The 20,214-nt window shown below is 36.2% G+C and overlaps 1 protein-coding gene across 6 annotated transcripts in view; it reads right to left on the bottom strand.

Annotated features, from left to right (window-relative positions):
• The window catches only part of LOC106871671 (calpain-5), a 41,265-nt gene that overhangs the window by 15,566 nt on the left and 5,485 nt on the right, over window positions 1-20,214 (bottom strand). For 4 of the 6 annotated variants that reach the window (XM_089365557.1, XM_014918257.3, XM_014918255.3 and 1 more), the window contains exons 2-7: window positions 14,299-14,463; window positions 6,775-6,906; window positions 5,260-5,462; window positions 4,624-4,807; window positions 2,581-2,774; window positions 645-725 (exon numbers count right to left, since the gene is read on the bottom strand). In XM_089365557.1, coding sequence (XP_089221683.1) covers window positions 645-725; window positions 2,581-2,774; window positions 4,624-4,807; window positions 5,260-5,462; window positions 6,775-6,906; window positions 14,299-14,460 — 956 coding nt within the window. In that variant the 5' untranslated portion in view covers window positions 14,461-14,463. Of the gene's footprint in view, window positions 1-644; window positions 726-2,580; window positions 2,775-4,623; window positions 4,808-5,259; window positions 5,463-6,774; window positions 6,907-11,702; window positions 14,464-20,214 lie in introns of all 6 variants that reach the window. The other 2 variants (XM_014918256.3, XM_089365558.1) reach the window with 1 other exon arrangement.

Genomic DNA, 20,214 nt, shown 5'->3' with positions numbered 1-20,214 from the left:
AAATTAACCAGCATTAAGTGACAATTTCGAAAAGTTAGGATTTTCAGCCAAAGAAATTAATCCACTAACTCACACATTATAAACATAATCTTCAAATTATAGATACAGTCTGTAAGTGGAAGAGTAAACACCTGTAAGATATTTCTAAAATTCAACATGGAACACTTATTATTTTTGTAATCAAAATTTCAGTGATGGAGCTTTATTTCTTTCTTTGAAACCAGCCACTTCTATTTAGGAATTCATCTTTTATTTCCTTAACCTCTAAAACACATCATATCTGTCAAATGTATAACAAAGTGGTAAATAAACGATACCTTTTTAAATGGGAGGATATCAAAAGGATTTTTGAAACTGCTTGCTTGTGTTCAGTATACTAATATAATGTTTCAAATGTACTGACTTATACCATGGAATTTTCATGGGTCCTGCTAGTATAAACAAGTCCTGATGATAAAAATCAATTAAATCAGGGTTTTTATTACTTCTAAACTTTTTGATAATTCTAGAGTTTACTAATCAATTCAATTAAAAGGTGTAAATATATGATGATAGTGCTAACAGTAATAATAGTAGTTATATCATGTGGTGGTGGTGTTAGTTGTAACTATGGTGATACCTTGCTTATTGCACTCAATACCCACCAGAATTCTCCATCATTGTGATCCAAAGTTAATCCAAGTTCTTTCTTTGTACTTTCACTGACATTTTGCCATTCAGGTGACCTAAAAATAAGAAGTAATAAATTATAACATATTTGGGAAAAAAATGCTATTTTCGTTATTACCAACAGCATTGTAGTCTTTGCCGTCACTGTTGGTGGTGACGGGCAGAGTCATCAACATTGTTATTATTGTGTTTTGCTGTTATGGATATCTCTTGTGACAGCTCTAAGGAAAGTGGGGTCATTAATAAATTTTATTGCATGAATTTTGGTTGTTTTTAAAAAAGGGACTTCAAATCATTTAAATGTATATCCCAGTACAGAAGACACAAAAGATTTATCTTTTAGATGTTATATTTTATGAATTTTTTTTTTTTTTTCTATCTACAACCTGTCCAATTTGGTGCTGAGGTTTTAACAAGAGAGGAAGTGACACTGGATATTCACACACACACAGAAGAAAATAATGAAATTGGCTCCCGTAGGATTTTCGAGTGAGATCGTTGCCAGTGCCCCTGGACTGGCTTGTGCGGGTGGCACATAAAAGACACCATTTCGAGCGTGGCCGTTTTCGTGCGGGTGACACGTAAAAGCACCCACTACACTCTCTGAGTGGTTGGCGTTAGGAAGGGCATCCAGCTGTAGAAACTCTGCCAAATTAGATTGGAGCCTGGTGTTGCCATCCGGTTTCACCAGTCCTCAGTCAAATCGTCCAACCCATGCTAGCATGGAAAGCAGACGTTAAACGATGATAATGATGATGATGATGTGCAGAAGCAGAGAGGATGCCAATCAAAGTGGTAGTGCAAGATAAAAATCTTACTTTCTATAGATGTGGTACTAAAGGACACCTGATAGCCTTCTACCTAGAAGAAAAGAAGGGGGGGGGGAGGGAGGCAGCAAATAACAGCAGGCTCCGAAGATGGGGAACATGGTTGCTGCTACAGTCATTGTTCTCACAGAATGGTTACAGTACCAAGAATGGAGAGCCAGATTAGTAGCAGAGACAAATCCCATTGTCTCAGTCTCAATGACACCAGTGCCAGAGGCAGGCAAAATATAAAGTTGTCTGTAAGCTCGAGAGAGAGCAGTTCCTTCCTGCAGTCTTGCAGGAGACAGAACACGAAGAAAAGCAGGAAACCATCAGAACAATAAACAAAGGAAGAAGTGACAAAAGCCAAAAGAGAGAGTGAGATCAGACAGAACACAAGAGACGAAAAAAATCTGTCAAGAAAGAAAAGAAAAAAACCCATCACCTGAGAAAATCGGAACATTACAGTTGTCTGAATTAGTAAGAAGGATCTGATGGAATGGTTGAATGAAGGAGAACGAAGATAGAAGAGTTAAAACCAGTCTAAAGACACTCCCACTCACCCTAAAATCCTTACACAATGAATGAACCACTTCCCATGGGATATGGAGGTCTTCGAATATGCACATGGGAAAATTCGAAGGATCAAAGCATAATGTGGACAGAGTGTGGAGGTGCCCCAACCCTGTCTGTGTAGTGATTCCTAACCTCTTGATGGCTGGTTTGCCTTTATTTGTGCACAAAATTTTAATATTCTTCTATATATTGTATGACCTATCAATGATAATCAACATCTCATCCAGTTATAGAAGAATGTAATCACTCTTTTGTTAAGTAGAAACAAAGATTGCCTCCCCAACACTTGAAAATAGCAACAAAAAAAAAAAAAGACAAGATAATAAGATTTCATTTCCTTAAGAAAATTCAGAGACCTTTTCTATCTGTTTAAATAAATACAGAAAGAAAGAATACTTCCATTACTTCTAATATTTCTTTTTATTCTGATTAATTAACTAAAAGAAGTCATTATTATTAATAATGTCCACTTCTAAGAACTATTATTCGTGTGCGTGCATGTGTGTAAACCATTGTTTAAGGAACTTACCCATCGCTCCATGCACCTTTCCATTCAACTCCACCCCAAGGATTTCGACATCGAACCATGTAGACTTTTTCACGTTTGAAATAAGCTAAAAGAGATGTCCCAATCATCAGTTTTTTAACAGCAGTGATGCTATAGGCATGCCCCTTAACAAGACCTTCTTCATTTTCAGCCTCCCTTTCTCTTTGTGTCACTGCCTGAAAATGATATGAGAATTCATAGTTATAGGCATGGCTATACACAGAGAAATAAGTCATTAATAGTTATACATACTCATGCATACATAAACATATATCTATATATATATAAGCAATACATTAACAAAACAATCTCAGGTGCATAATATTTTCCCATGGATACTATGGACTACATTGTAATCATCCCAGGAATATGGACTGTGATCTTAAGACATATGATTTGTCGAAACACACATAGCAATGCACTAAATGTCCATAGATTCTATCCAAGGATTATTGTTATTACCATTATTATATTTATCTTACATTATATCGATACAGCTCGATGCAACTCCCAAAACTGGTTCACCAGTCAGCATCATTAGACTGTGGCCGGCATAATGGAATAGGAGCTTTATTTGCATATTCAAAACGTTTCCCATAAACGATTTTAAGATATTTATATAGATTAACAACAGAAGTAGTCTTAATACCAAAAGGTAATACTTATCCCCACTTAAATATGGATGTTGTGTTAGGACACAAGACACTGTGATAGTTGTTACCATGTCAGAAACTCTAATATTCACTTTCAGTGCATATAAGCACCGTTGTTTTACATTGCAACAGAAGACAAAAGATGGATCTGCTTAGAAATAATTCTCTCCCTGCGAGCAGCAACTCTCTTTCATCTGTCTTTACTACAGTGTATACAGCTTCCTGTGAGGTCATGTATGTAGTTTTTGGGATCCATTTAAGATATGATCAACAAATATGTACTCTACCCAGTGAGAGAAAAATTTCACTTACTGTACACTGTATTAAAATAGGAGTTATTAATACTTTCTCGTCATTAAGACATGTGGTCAAGCGCATTATAAAACCTGTCCTAACCAGGTGCTTTAATGACAAGAAATTATTAGCAGCTCATTAATAGTGTACATTAAATCACACACACACACACTTATAACAAACATTGAAGCTTCAAGTGAGTTGGTATTTTTAGATATGAAGAAATATAACAGCTATTCTCCTGCATTTGAGATTTTTCATTTCTGAAAATACCAACTTGATGTAATAATCTTTCAGTCGAGTCAGATGCTAAGATCATTGGGATAAAAAGTAGAAGTACTTTATAAAATGTGGCAAAAAAATCTGTGATGCAACAGGTTTGAATTAAATAAAAAGAGAAATTCATTTATAATATAAAAAAGTTTTGTAAAGGGAGGAAGAATAAGTAATGCTGTTGAAGGGAAGTAACTTTGTAAAGCCGTTGGTATTTGAATGGGTTTACGTCAAAAAAAAAAAACGGCAAAAACAAAAATTGTTTTCAATTTGATATTTAAATGGAAGACATCGATGGAATAGGCGAGAACGGAGTAAGGTCACTGAATAAAAGAGATATACAATGAAGGGAATATGGTATTAGGAAAGATTTAGCAAGATATACAGGTATTGTTTGGAAAAGTTAGTTTTGTAAGTTCATGATAAGATTAGAATTCTATTTCCATATCATCATCATCATCATCATCTGGAAAATTTTTTTACCTTTCACTTGTTTCAGTTATTTTATTGAGGTCATGCTGGGGCACTGACTTGAAGGGTTCTTCATTCGAAGTTATCGACCCCCAGGAACTTTTTTTAAAGCCTGGTACTTATTTCATCGGCGTCTATTGCTGAACCACCAAGTTACAGGGACACAAACATGCTAACACCATTTGTCAAGCGGTTAGTGTGTGTGTGTGTGGGGGGGGAATATACAAAAGCACACACACACATATGTGTCATTATTGCAATTCAACATCTGTCATAAACTGATAAACTATAAAGATATTGAGAGTTGTATCAATACTGAAATGCTGTTTCTTACCATTATTGATGCACTCATCAAAGCCTTGTTCTCGTAGGCATAGAGCAAAGATTTAAATAGTTCTGCTTTCTTCTCTTGACTTCTGTATTCACTTAATCTCACACTTTCTCCCACACCTCCAGTCATATCAACCATAGCATCACGGGATTTCCCTCCTGTTAGTGCTTCATAAGATCCAAACAACCTATCGAAATATTGACAGGGCAAATAATTGTTTGTTACTTTGAGACAGACGAAAAAGATATAGAAGAGAGAGAGAAAATAGAATTTAATGATATTTATGCCTTTCCCAAAGTGTGTGTGTGTGTGTGTGTGTATTTAGGATGAACTGATGGATGACTGAATGGACAGATGGTGGAAGACACACACACACACACATAGGCAGATAGAGAGGTAGGTATAAAGGAAGGATTATTTAATTTAGAAGCATGAAGGTTAAGAGAATGTTTTAAAATTAATTAAATTGAATCAAATTTAAATTTATAATAACAAAATGTTAAGATTAATTTCAAAAGCATGTTTGCCTTCAGATTATATTAATAATAGGTTGAAGATAATAAAAAAAAAAATAGCTGAAGCTCTTTAAGAAATGAACATAGTCCAAGAATTCTTCATAAAATAAACAACTGGTCTTACTTTGCATATGCTTTCTCAAGTAAAGCACTCCAAAATTCATTCTTTGAAGTTGAATGAGCGAAAATAAGTTTTCCATTAATTGTTGGTAAAAGATCATCAACAACAACATCAACCCAGTCACCCATCTGCCAGAATTTGAAGTGGAAAATTCCTGCATATTTATTCTTAGGACTCCATTCCTGTTCTTCATAATCTGGAACAACCTGAATACCAAAGACATTACACATGTATAAAACTAAGGCAACTTACTAATGAGGCCCAAAACTCAATGTCAGAATACCTAAAGGCTTTGGTTTGCCACAGTGTGTTTAACAAATGTCAGTCCAGTAAATTTCATTGCAATCTAAGTTATAACAACATCTCCACAACAGACTCACTCTAAATAGTAATCTTGCAGTAAACCTTATGATACTGCCACCTGGTTTGAAAGAATTGTTTTATCAGAAGTGTAAAGTCTGCACATATGACATTTTTCAAAACCTCAAAGTCTGGGAATATAATGAGAGGAAGTAACTCTCAAATTGGAGACTAACCGAAATGCTTGCAATGGAATGGACTGTGCTAAAGGCATTCAAAGGCCATTTAATGTAGTTAAACTGAGCAATGAATTAAACTTGTTATTTAAGAATTTAAAAAAAAAACAAATTGTTGAAAATTATCTATTTTAAGAAATACAGAATCACTTGAGCAAAATATTTTAGTTGGACAGCATGGAAAGGTGTATGTAAAATGAACAGATTTTGTTTGGGTGCAGTAGAGAAAAACTTTTGGAGGAAATTTAACCCTTTCTAAAACTGGATGAAAATTATCAAAATTCCAAAATTTTAAAAGCTGAAAAGGTTTTATTTGATGAGATTCAGAATTTCTCAAATGAACTCTTTACGGCTCGGCGTTCTATGCTGTCTGGTCTTTGTTATAATGCAGTGGTGATAACGGTGTTTGAACTACTGACTCTTCTAACAGAAGTTGATATGCCAATCCACTCATTAAACTGCAGCTCTGAAGAAATTACTTAGTAATTTCTCAGACACGACAATGTTGGTGTCTATAGAGGTGTGATGGTCATGTTTTGCTCAAGAGAATCAACATCAAGTAAATAGCTATCAGAGGAATGAAACCGTTTTCAGTTTGAAAAAAGCTTCTGACTGTTCTACTACAGAACTAATGTTTAAGGAGAAAATATGTATAACTGAACAAATAGAAATACTGTTGGTACTTGGTACTACTTATTTGTTGGTGAGATAACATGTGGAGCTTTACTTCAGTCATCATCATTATCGATAATTGAAATCAGATTATAAAATTTTAAAACTGAAAGCAGTAATTTCAATGAGTAATGAGTAAAATGTAGTTTTGAGCATACACATTGATTTTACCTATCATTCATCCAGAACTGATATTATCATCATCTAACCTTACTTATAAATTTTTTGTCTATTTTTATAAGAAAAATTAGTCTTAAACAATCTCTCGTTATCTTCAACATTACAATAAGTGGGTTACATTTCATCTTACCTTTTTCCATAGATCAGGGTGCTCAGCTACAGAAGCACAAGCTGCAACAAACCAACAGTTTCCTAAACTGCCTTGTGCAAAATCTTCAGCACTTGCTGAGTCTAAAAAGAATTTGGGGTCCTCTGCAATATCCTGCAAGTAGGTTAAATGGAGATGGGTATCTTTTCAGAGAACGTTCAAGGAAGAAGAAGTCTAGAAATCTTTCCAACTCAAGTCAGCTAAATGGATATAAAAACCAAGGAATGATAGTAGGGATTGTGAGATGGGGGTGAGGGGGAAGATGTTGAGTATGACAACGGGGATGGTAGTGGATGATTGATGATGATCATAGATAATGAATGATGATCAATGAAGATGAGACTGATGATGATAACAACAACAATGATGACAATAACGGTGATGATGATTATAATGATGATCCTTTAACAAGTCATATGGAAACAATGATCCTCATCATCGAAATCATGACATTTGTGCTTATCTCTGCACACATCTAGTTTCTTGTTGAGTATCCATGGCTTTTTGAATCTTCCTGAAACTGGGACACAGAGGTAATAAAGTGGAGTTAGAGGAGGCTGACATTCATGCTCAACTTATCTAGCTTATGGGTTAGCAAGAAATAGTTTGATGGAAGGTAATAGAACTTAGGTTCAACAAGTAGAAAGAATCAACTTTGTTTGGTTATCAGAACACAATCAGTAACAGGAATCTAATGACTTCTCCCAAACACTAGCATAGCTAGAGTGTGTGCCACCTGGGGCAGCCCTTCTGTTTGCCCACAAAAAGTACTTACTGCCTACAGCAGACCCAAAAGTGGTGCCCCTTTAAAAGGGCCATGCAAGTGAACTGCCCTTATTGCCCCCACCCCACCCCAGCTATGCTAGTGCTCCCAAACCAAGAGAATATTTCAGCTCAGTATTATAAAGTATCCTACTGTTTATAACAATGAATTATACCTCAACATGATATGTCTATTTACAGTTAAGTAGATAGAGTCACTGACAGTTTAATGGCTATAAAGATAGCATACACAATAGATGAGCAGCAGCTGTAAACCTAGTTAATCATGACAGAACATTCATGTGTCTGCACTTGAATAAATATAGAGCCTTTTGGAAATTACATATGTTTGCCACAAGGACAACACAGGAAAGGCGACAGAAGAGGAAATGGAAAATAATCAATACTATGATGGCAGGACCATATGTGATAGTGGAAAACAAATAGCCAGTTGATATGAAATGTTCAAATATGTTGTTATGATATTGGAGGAAGGTCATGTCATCTTGATAAAAAAGATTGTAGTCCAAGAGTTACTGGATACAAGACTGAATGAAACCATGGTATAGTAGTTATAAGCAACAGGAGAGTAAACACTGGCTGAAACCTGTTCTGCACTCCTTAAGAGTTGAATTCTACCTACAAGTTCAAATACTGCAATGCAGCATGGAAGATTATGTCACATTTCTCTTGATAATACCACCCAACCCTACTCTCTCTGTCTATCATCATCGTTTAACATCTGCCTTACATGCTGGCATGGGTTGGATGGGTCTACCTCTTCCACACATTCCCTCCACAGTTAGAGATCAGCACTTCTTTATGCTGCTGTCTTCATCTATATGCATCACATGACCATACCAGGGCAGTCTTCTCTTTTACACACAGCATCTGATGCCCTCTGATGCCCAATAAACAAGTTGTTTGAGCAAACTGCATAAAAGGAAAAGAAAGCACAATATCAGATGGATTATTGCTGGGTCTGTACTAGTAGCACGTAAAAAGCACTGAGTCTACTCTGTGGAGTAGTTGGTGTTAGGAAGGGCATGTAGCCATAAAAACCCTGCCAAAACAGACATAGTAACCTGGGGTAGCCTTCTACCTGGCTGGCTCCTGTCAAACCATCCAACCCATGCCAGCATGGAAGACGAATGTTAAATGATGATGATGATGATGATATATATATATATATATATATATATATATATATATATATATATATATATATATAGAGAGAGAGAGAGAGAGAGAGAGAGAGAGAGAGATAAAAGAGAGTGAGAGTGAAGGGGAGATAGAAAAAATAGATGAATATAGGAAACATTTTATTTGATATAAATACTATTTTGTAAAGAATATTTTTGGGCAATTTTAACATTTAACATTTTGACAATCATGCTTTTAGAAATACCAGCTTGAATTACTGACTAAATTCTATTTTGGTAAACTCTATTTCCTCATTTATTCTTCTTTACTAATTAACACTAAATTAATGTCCTGCCTCCTTCTCACTCACAACTCCATTAATTTCCATCCCACTCTCTCTCTCTCTCTCTCTCTCTTCAAACTTTTTCTCTCTTTTAATTAATTTGTCTTTTCTTCAATATTTTTATTGTGCTTTTAGAGTTACTGATAAAAGATCTTTATATAAAAAGCTTCATGTGAGCACTGTGTAACAAATCTAAACTCAATCCCCACGCTGCACTAATTCCCTCCATCATTTTACTTCAATTGGTTTCTTTTCTGTTTTTGGATTTTTGCCAGATTCTAACATCATGGGTTGTATGAATTCTAGTTCTTTTCTTTATTTTTTTTTCTTCTTGTTTTTAGCTATGTTTCAGTGTTATGTTATATTTCATCTGTTAATAAATGGTCTGTTAACTCATATTTAAACACTAATAAAGCAGATTCAGTTATTTCCAATGCTTACAATATCAGAAATTTTCAAGTAGATTTAAATGTGATAAGTGAAATATACTGGGTATTAGATAACATTATAGTTTAAACAGGCAAACAAGGAATACAGCTCTAAATTTTACTTCTTTACCATCAGTTATTGTCCTAGAATGAAGCTGTGACAATTTAAATGATAAATTTAAGTGATAAATTTAATTGACAATTTAAGTGATAAATGTATATGAACTTGTGTGATTTTAAACACTACATCCTAGATCATATGTTAAACCTAGAAAATGTTCTTAACGTAATGTTTTCCGAATATTTTGTTCAACATTCTGAAAGCAACAGATGAATGAATTATTTCCTCATAAATAAAACTTGCTATTGTTTTTCACTTTCTCTGTATGTGTGTGTGTGTGCATTTATTGAAAAACCAGATACATCTGAGATCATTAATTAAATAAGACTGGAAGCCTTCTTGAAATCTCAGTTCATTAATATAATTTACGGCAACAATTTTATAACCACTGACCCAGTCATCACCAAAACCATCAAGCAACTCACAAACTCTTAAATGTTATTTTTCTGTTTTATCTAAAATTACTAATAAATTCTAGACCAACCACTTGTAGTTGGCTATGTTTCTATAAATAACTCTTCTACTGGGATGGGCAAAAGTAATATATTGAACAGGTGATACTCTTGAATTATGCATCAATAAACTCATTATCAACTGAAACCTGTGTTTAAACCCAAGCCATAACTGATCAAGAATTACAATCTGAAGTTTTCCAGCAGTAAATATCCTGTCTATTTTTCCTTTCAAAACTTGCATACATAGAACTATATTGTTCAATGTATCTGTTCTTTTAAGACAATAAGGAAATGTGCCAGCCATTTCTAACTAGTCATGAGGCTGTGTAGTGGCACCTTAATTGTAGTTGCTTTCATGTGGGCCCTGGTGGCCTAGGGCTCTGAGACAATTGGTAGAATAACTGTGATCTACAGATCAAGTGTTCCACACTTATAGCCATATAACCACCATAGCACACATTCTGAAATGCAGTTATTGATCATATGGCATATTGCAGCATGCAATCATATGAGATGCAGTGTTAAAAGTGTGGACATGGTGTTATAGTAGAGGATTGGGTTGTTGTAGATGTGTCTGCTTGTTAAGGGGTCATTCTACATGTAGTGGCAATGGTTTTTAAGTTGCAGCACCAACAATATGACTAGTAATGATAGCCATTAATTCACTCAGCTGTTTTATTAAAAGGCAATTTGAAGCATTGAAGATTATTAAAAACAGAACATTTGAAATAAAGAAAATACAGATTTTTCTCAAACTAAAAAATCTATTTTAGATCTCTCATTGTATTTTAATAAAGTTACTTCAAATAGATTAACTAAAGTACAGCATGTGTGTGTAGATATAAATTGCAAAAAAGATAACATAAATTTAACCTTAATATACATATATCATCATTTAACATCCATTGTCCCTTCTGGCATGGGTTGGGCAGTTCGACCAGGGCTGGCAAGGGGGAAGGTTGCACTAGACCCCTGTCTGTTTTGGCATGGTTTCTACAGCTGGATCCCCTTCCTAATGCCAACCAATTAGAGAGTGTAATGGGTGCTTTTACGTGCCACCGGCACAGGTACCATTTTTGTGACACCAGTATCTGCCACCATAGAACTCAAGGCAATAACACAGGAATTCAAGACAGGATGCCCCTGGGAGCTCCTCTATGCTGATAACCTTGCTCTAATAGTTGAGTCACTGTCAGAACTGGAGACAAAGTTTAGGGTGTGGAAGCAAGGTGTAGAATTGAAGGGCCTTAGGGTCAACCTAACAAAAACCAAAGTCTTAGTAGTAGGAAGGCTGTCAAACCACAACTCGCTTCAGGTAGATGGCCCTGGTTGATCTGTAGAAAAGGTATAAGTAGAAACTCCATATGGTATACTCAGTGTGAGCTATGGACACATAAGAGGGGCAGCAATACCAGAGGAAGATTAAAAGGGAAAATAGGTGTAATTGAGATGTTGTATGTAAATGGGTAGATTCTGGAAAGGGGCTGCAATGGGAAATGGCAACTGGGAAGTGAACTGTTGAAATGATGCAGAAGGTGAAGGGTTGACATTGGATTGCTGGTGTGGCTGTAGAATAAGAAACATAAACTGAGCCTGTGCAGCCACATGAGAATATGTAGTAATGAATTGCTTGAAAAAAAAAAAGCATAATGGCTTACCACATGGTTGGTGGGAGTCATTGGAGAATCGGCTTTGATGCTGAGGTCCATGCAGGAAAGAGCTTTGTTGGTGCAGTCTTTGGGTTTGTTAGTATTATACCGAAATTGTATCCATCTTCACCATTCACAAGGAACAGTGGATACTGGAGTGCATCATAGGATGTAGTAATTCCTACAAAACCTTCTTTGTTTTCCCTTATGAAACAAATGCAAATAGATCTTTTTGGCTTCCCACTCTAGGACAGCCAACATATAACTGCTCATGTGAGAAGCATTAAGTGAAGTCCTACCACTGACACTGTTTGACCCTGGGACTTATTGATAGACATTGCAAAGCTGATACAAATAGGAAATTGTACTATTTTGAATGAAAAAGGAATTTCTGCTCCCAATGGAATGAGAGGAATTATTGGTATGAAAACACCCTCTCCTTTTGCACATCTAGAGAGAATGGTGGCCTCAATAACATGTAGCATCATCTTCTTTACCACCAGGTGTGTCCCATTGCAGAGTGTTGGTGGAATAAAATTCCTCAATAACATTACTGGAGTTCCCACTTTAAGTTCCAATCTGTGGGGAGGTAGTCCTGGAAGCTTCAATGAATTGAGAAATTCTGTTAGGTAATTTATCATCTCTTCTGAATTTGGGACTGTATCAACTAACTTATAGAGTTGAGGACTTCCAGGAAGGTACTGCAGAAGCTGCTCATTAATTTTACTGACAGTGCTGTTTTTTGGAGCCGGTGTTGCTCTTTCACACAGCCAATTGAGATTATGATAATTTTTCGACCAATGGAGGATCTCCTCTTTGGAGAAATTATGTCAGGAAATATGATGTAATAAAATGAGATGAGAATTGTATGTTAATAATGAAGTGTCAATAAAAAAAGGGTAAATAATATCAATATCTGAGCAAATTCTAAGAAATACATACAATGAACTGAGATGACATTGTTATGTTATTAATTAAATGTCAATAAAAAACATTCAGATCAATATCTTAAAAAGACAAAGAGCATTCAGTGGATTAATCACGCTAGATATAAGGGAGACAATCAATTTCTGAAAGTTACTTTGCAAAAAGTTACATCACTTCTCCACATAACCCAGGAAAGGGTGTTTTCTGCACCCAGAGGCCCCATTACACATTATGTGAAAAAATTTAAGAGTCTAAACCTATCTCTGGATCATAAGTAATGAATGTTCCCAGTTTGGAGAAAATCAGCTGTGAACTTCAGAAGTTACATGGGTTTACAAGCACAAAGTCTGACTTCTATATATATATAGACAGACATTATATGTTCTGCTTATCCAATATGCAATGTTATTATATATAGATAGGATGGTTTACTTTTAACTTTTTTGTAATGAGATCAAAATTAAATTTGTAGGAAGTTGATTAAAACACTCCTTATATTACTGGTACTTATTTAATCATTCTTAGTGAGATGGAAAATAAATTTGACATGGTAGGAACTTGCAATGTAAAGCTAACTTTATATATTCTACTGATCAATATTCTACCATTTATTCCAGCCCAAAGCTCAGTATTATAGGAAAGAGAATTTTAGTCAAAACATTTATGGTATGAATCATGTGAAATTCTTGAACTGACAATTTAAAGTCTGTCACAATCTCATCTTGTACTGATCTTAGTTTTATTTCTCTATTATTCACCATTCACCACAAAGTATTTCAGGAGTATCATTTTACTGAGTCATAAAACGAATCTCTCTGGAATAAATAACAACAATATAATAGCCTGAGGGGTATTTTCAGCCTACCAAAATGAAACATGGCAGGCTCTCATATATGTAATAAAGTGAGTAGTGTTTTATATATAGTGGGAAGGCCTCATATATGAGGAACTGTAAAAGAAGGAAGTGTAAAACATGAGTCAACTAAAAATATCCAAGCAATTAGTAAACAAAACTCTGTGAAAGATTTTTTAGAATGCAACAAGGGAAATAACTCAAATGAGACCTCCACACCAAAGCCTAGTGATAAAAAATTATTTATTTATGTATGTACTTACTTGTACCTGTACTAACATTGCTTGTACTAATGCTTGTATAGCACCCACCTCCAGTGAAGGCAGCAAGGGTAACACGAATGGTGGTAGATTAAATGTCAGGACAACTGTTATGATATGTCAGTTGGCAAATGCTCATAGGAGCCTTTTTTCCAGACCCTGAAATCCACTGTTCCCCCTCCCTATGTTACCTCCTGCCTCCTCTTACAGTCCTTCAGAGTTGGTACATAGGTACATTGAAAGGTAAGTCTGTTGAGATTGTTGAGATGCTTGAACTGAGGCATGTTGATGTGTGTTGCATTCAAGAAGTAAGGTGGAGAGGAGCTTCAACCAGGTTCCTCACAAGCAAAACCACTTCCAAACCCTGTGTTATCTCGTCTTGTTTCACCAATGTCTTTACAGACTGTACAAGAGAGGCTAAGTATGACTCACAAGACTGAAAACCCCCTGTGAAAGCAGGGGGCACATAGTAGAGAGGTTGATAACTTTAGGCAAGGTACTGAAATATGTTAAAAGTGTGATGAGATTGTATAACATTGAAAACAAGTGTGTTAAATATACATACTCCTGGTCTCTTCCATATAATGCCACTTGGAGGACTTCTGCTAAAGAAGATTGCAGAGTTGTTTGCTGGGAACTTTGGATCAGTAAATAATATAGATTTCTTCCGACACTCATTACGTAATTTGTGAAACTTCTGTTCAGCAAATGGAATTAATTTTGGCATCTCCTGCAATTTAAATTAAAAGTCTATAGTTTGTAAGTGCACATGATATCTCTCTCTAACTTGTATCTTTATATGCATTTGGTAGAAAGACAGAGATGACCAATAGCAATATGACTGCACCTGACAGCTAAAAATTGGTATCACATCATGCTATCTTGAGATAAACAATACCATCTAACACTCAATAAACAATTAGATTCATTAAGGTTCTTTTTTTTTATCCAGATATTTTCAGTATTTAAAATTTTTTTAAACGTTTTTACAAATAACTAACAACTTTCCTATTTTCCAACTGAATAAACTATTTATGTATGCAAGTATCATCATCAGCTTATCATTCATATATTCACATTTTATGCTGGCAGAGTTGAACAAATCATCATAAAGTTAAATCCTACTGGGAACTGCTACTTATGTATGTATGTATGTATGTGTATGTGTGTGTGTGTGTGTGTGTGTATGTATGTATGTATGTATGTATGTATGTATGTGTGTGTGTGTATGTGTGTGTGTATGTATGTATGTATGTATGTATGTATGTGTTCTAATGTCCAGCTCTTGCATGCATGCATGTATTAGTCAGATTTTCTGAGAAAATGCCCTTCCTGTTGTCAAGATATTTCCCCATACATTATTTACAATTGACGGATATTTGTCCTCATCTTGTTTATTGTTAACACATTTCGGATGATATACCCTCCAGCTTTCATCAGGTGTCTTGGGGAAATTTCGAACCTAGGTTCTCATTTTTCAATGCTTTTCGATATTTGCTATTTTTTGATGTTTGCTATTATTATTATTATTATTATTATTGTTCAGTAGTTTTATTTTTATAACGTGCTTTCACTTCACTACCGAGCGCAGCTCTGTGCGCCTTGGGTATGTGCTGTGGTTTGCTGTGGTGCTTTTATGTTTACTGTATTGAAAGTGTTTTGCGTAGAATGTGTGCAGTACCCAGTAGTGCAATTTTCTGTATGTTACATATATTTGTAAGTCCTGGTATTTTTGTTATGTATTTGTCTGAGTATTTTTTTATTATACCTAAGGCACCTACTATGATAGGAATTGTTTCTGTTTTTAGACTCCACATTCGAGTTATCTCTATTTCCAGGTCTTTGTATTTTGAAAGTTTTTCCATTTCTTTTCGAGAAACATTGTCATCTGCTGGTATTGATACATCAATTAGAAAGCATTTTTTTCCTTCATGATCTTTGACAACTATATCTGGTCTATTTGCCTTAATTTCTCTATCTGTGTGTATTGGCATATCCCAGAGTATGGTTGCTTTCTCGTTTTCTGTGACCTTTTCTGGCGTGTGTTTATACCATACCATCTTTTTTCTGTTGTTATTCCATAGTGTTGGCATAGCTTCCAGTGTATATAGGTCCCAGCTCTGTCGTGTCTGTGAATATATTCCTTCTTAGCCAGGACTGGGCAGCCAGAGATAATATGATTTATTGTTTCTTGTCCATCTCCACATATTCTACAGTTACTTGTTATATTTCTTTTCATTATGTGTTTTTGGTAATTTCTGGTGGGGAGGCTCTGGTCTTGTGCAGCAATTAAAAATCCTTCAGTCTCTGCTTTGAGTCCTGAGCTTCTCAGCCATTGCTGGGATTTTTCTCTGTCTTTATTATTATTATTATTATTATTATTATTATTATTATTATTATTATTATTATTTAGGTCACTGCCTTAATCTCTTAATCACTGTGCCATATGCCCGTGGGCATAACCACTACGCCATATGCCCACAGGCATATGGCGTAGTGGTTAAGAGCACGGGCTACTAACCCCAAGATTCCGAGTTCGATTCCAGGCAGTGACCTGAATAATAATAATAATAATAATAATAATAATAATAATAACAGACAAGGTTCCACACAGTGGGAACCACAAAGCTATGTTTGCACCTATGTGCTGGTGGAATGTAAAAGCAACCAATACACTTGATGTGGTTGGTGTTAAGAAGGGCATCCAGCTATAGATACCTTGCCAAATCAGATTGGAGCCTGGTGCAGCCTCTCAGCTTGCCAGTCCTCAGTCAAACCGTCCAACCCATGCCACTGTGTCTATGAACTGTGTTTTAGAAGCAGTTGCCAAACAAAACTTGGTGAGTAGCTTAAGAAAATTTAGGAAAAAAAAGAAACCCATTATACAGACTCAGTAACCATAGAGACAAGTAGACAGATGGCGGTGGATAGGAAGGAATCTGTCTGTGTATATATGGTAGCAGACAGGTGATATATAGCATCTAGAGGTGTACACTCATTACTCTAGTTATTGTATTTCTACAATTAGATGGGAGAGTATTTCAAGTTTTGGTAGCGTTAATCATCACATGTAGCAAAATAAAGAATCTGACTCCCTCTCTTTATCTTCCTCTTTCTATCCCTCTCTACCCACTCTCACTCTCTTTGTGCTCATATAAAGACACATACATACATACATTCAATATATATATATATATATATATATATATATATATATATATATATATATATATATATATATATATATATATATATATATATATGTATATATATATATATATATATATGTCTATATATATATATATATATATATATATATATATATATATATATATATATGGAGGCAATTATGTCGATAAACATATTAGATATATTAAATATAACAGTTTGGATATGAAATACAAAATATGTTATATATGTATACATACAAAACAAGATAAAGCAAAGAGTGGAGATTTCCAGGTAATTAATTTTAAAGTATAAATATATAGACATTTCGTTTTGGGATTTGGGTTGCAAGACACACCAAAACAAACATCCCCTTCAACCTTGCAAGAAGGATATGCACAATAGTGTCAGAACAAAATACCAGAGACTTTAGACTGCAAGAAATCAAAAATACCCTAATTGACAGACACTACCCAGTTCAACTCAGCTCTTACCTTTGCTAGTGACAAGGGGCCTCTCACTCAGAGTAAAAGGCAGACTGTATGACGCATGTGTACGAACAGCCATGCTACATGGCAGTGAAACATGGGCCGTGACTGCTGAGGACATGTGTAAGCTCACAAGGAATGAAGCCAGTATGTTCCAATGGACGTGTAATGTCAGTGTGCATACTCAACAGAGTGTAAGTACCTTGAGAGAAAAGTTGGACCTAAGAAGCATCAGTTGTGGTGTGCAAGAGCAACGATTGCGCTGGTATGGTCATGTGGCGAGAATGGATGAGGATAGCTGTGTGAAAAAGTGCTACACCCTAGCAGTTGAGGGAACCTGTGGAAGAGGTAGGCCCAGGAAGACATGGGATGAGGTGGTGAGGCACGACCTTCGAACATTGGGCCTCACCGAGGCAATGACTTCTGACCGAGACCTTCTGGGATTGATACAAAGAAAGCATCAAGATTGGTTTTAAAAAAATTATGAACATATTGATGATTTATTGGCTAATAAAAGACGTACTTTGTCACGCTATTTGGCAGCAAAGCCATGGGAGAGAGAAGTGTTGCATAAGGAACTCAAGGATGTAAAATCACACATGATTTTTTCATTTTTTATCAGGTGATTTGCTGCAAAAACAAAGGTATTTACCAATATCATAAGAGAACTTCTGTATGCAGATGATTGTGATCCAGTAGCGCACACAGAGATTGATATGCAACACATTTTGAATGCATTCTCTGATGCTTGCACTGCCTTAGGATTGACAGTCAGTCTCAAGAAATCTGTTGTCATGTACCAACCCTCCCCTGGTAAGCAGTATATTGAACCAAATATTTATGTGTATGGTAGAAGACTTGGTGTAGTCGATCAGTTTGTCTACCTGGGAAGCACTGTTAATAAATATGGCAATTTGGATAATGAAATTCCATAGAGAATTAGGAAAGCAAGTGATGCTTTCGGAAGGCTAGAAAGGTGCCTCTGGAGTCAGCGAGACATATGCAGGAAGACAAAGATAAAGGTGTACAAGGCATGTGTACTCTCTTCTCTTCTTTATGCCTGTGAGACATGGGTCACATATCGTTACCACCTTAAACAACTGGAATGTTTCCATCAGATGTGTCTCAGACGGATCTGTGGCATTAAGTCAGAGGACCACATCAGTGATCTTTAAATATTGGAAAACTCTCGGTGTGAAAGTATTGAAGCTCTTGTGTTGAAGCAAAGGCTCAGATGGAGTGGTCATCTGGTCAGGATGAAGGATTCAAGGATGCCAAAACAACTCTTTTATGGAGAGTTAGCTAAAGGAGAACGACCTCCAAATAAACCAAAAAAGAGGTATAAGGACTTGCTGAAGGCTTCCCTAAGAGATGCTTGCTACTCTCCTGACACATGGGAGGGCATAGCTATTGACCATAGCAGGTGGAGAAGGATTGTGCACAAGGGGACAGCTACTTTTGAGAAATCTTGAGTTGCGCATGAGAAAGTAGTGAGGGATGTCAGGAAGGGCATCGCTGTTGCACTTCCAGATGGTAAGGGTCTTCCTATGACGCTGACATGGAGTGTCTGTGCAAGACCCTGTCTCAGTAAGGCTGGACTCAAGAGTCATCTTCGTAGTCATAAAGCGAGACCGATGATTGACAACCAGGCTGCTGGTGGTGGTGCTACACACCATACTAATCATATCTGTCAGGTATGTAGAAGGGAGGACTTAAACGACATGCAATGGTACATGAAGCCCAGTTACACCTACAGCCGGCTATTGCCGGTAAAGGTTTTGGCTGCCAATTCTCTACAAGACATTCTAGATCTTTAGCCGGGCTAAAAAGTCACATTCAATCACAGCACTGATAACAGTTAAGCCTCGTGCAATGGCCATACTCGATAACGAGGGGGCAGCCATTATGTATGTATGTATATATATATATGTATGTATGTGTATATATATATATATATATATATATATATATATATATATATATATATATATATATATACATATATATCATCATCATCATCATCATCGTTTAACATCCGCTTTCCATGCTAGCATGGGTTGGACGATCTGACTGAGGACTGGTGAAACCGGATGGCAACACCAGGCTCCAATCTAATTTGGCAGAGTTTCTACAGCTGGATGCCCTTCCTAACGCCAACCACTCAGAGAGTGTAGTGGGTGCTTTTACGTGTCACCCGCACGAAAACGGCCACGCTCGAAATGGTGTCTTTTATGTGCCACCCGCACAAGGGGCACTGGCAACGATCTCACTCGAAAATCCTACGGGAGCCAGTCAGGCGGTACTGGCAACGGCCACGCTCAAAATGGTGCATCTCATGTGCCACCCGCACAAGAGCCAGTCCAGGGGCACTGGCAACGATCTTACTTGGCTTGCCCGGTCTTCTCACGCACAGCACATTTCCAAAGGTCTCGGTCAGTAGTCATCGCCTCGGTGAGGCCCAATGTTCGAAGGTCTTGCCTCACCACCTCAATATATATATATATATATATATATATATATATATATATATATATATATATATATCATCATCGTTTAACGTCTGCTTTCCATGCTAGCATGAGTTGGACGAATGCAAAATGCAACTTAATTGGCATATCATAAACATTCCTGATTAACTCTTTTACTGGCTCCTGCCAATAAATTGTGGCCAAGTTGGAGCACTGTAAATCCATCAGGTTTTTCAATACCATCATGCACAAATTCTTTCTTCAAATTCCTTCTGTCGTTATTCTATTTCAAGACTCAAAGACTGCTATAAGACATAAACAAATATAAAAATAGTCAGTAGATAGTGCTGTGAAGTT

The sequence above is a fragment of the Octopus bimaculoides genome, chromosome 18 (genome assembly GCF_046866305.1).
Source record: "Octopus bimaculoides isolate indiv1 chromosome 18, ASM4686630v1, whole genome shotgun sequence".
Lineage (NCBI taxonomy): Eukaryota > Metazoa > Mollusca > Cephalopoda > Octopoda > Octopodidae > Octopus > Octopus bimaculoides.
The sequence above is the reverse complement of the archived record's forward strand: the minus strand, read 5'-3'. Positions and strand labels throughout refer to the sequence as shown.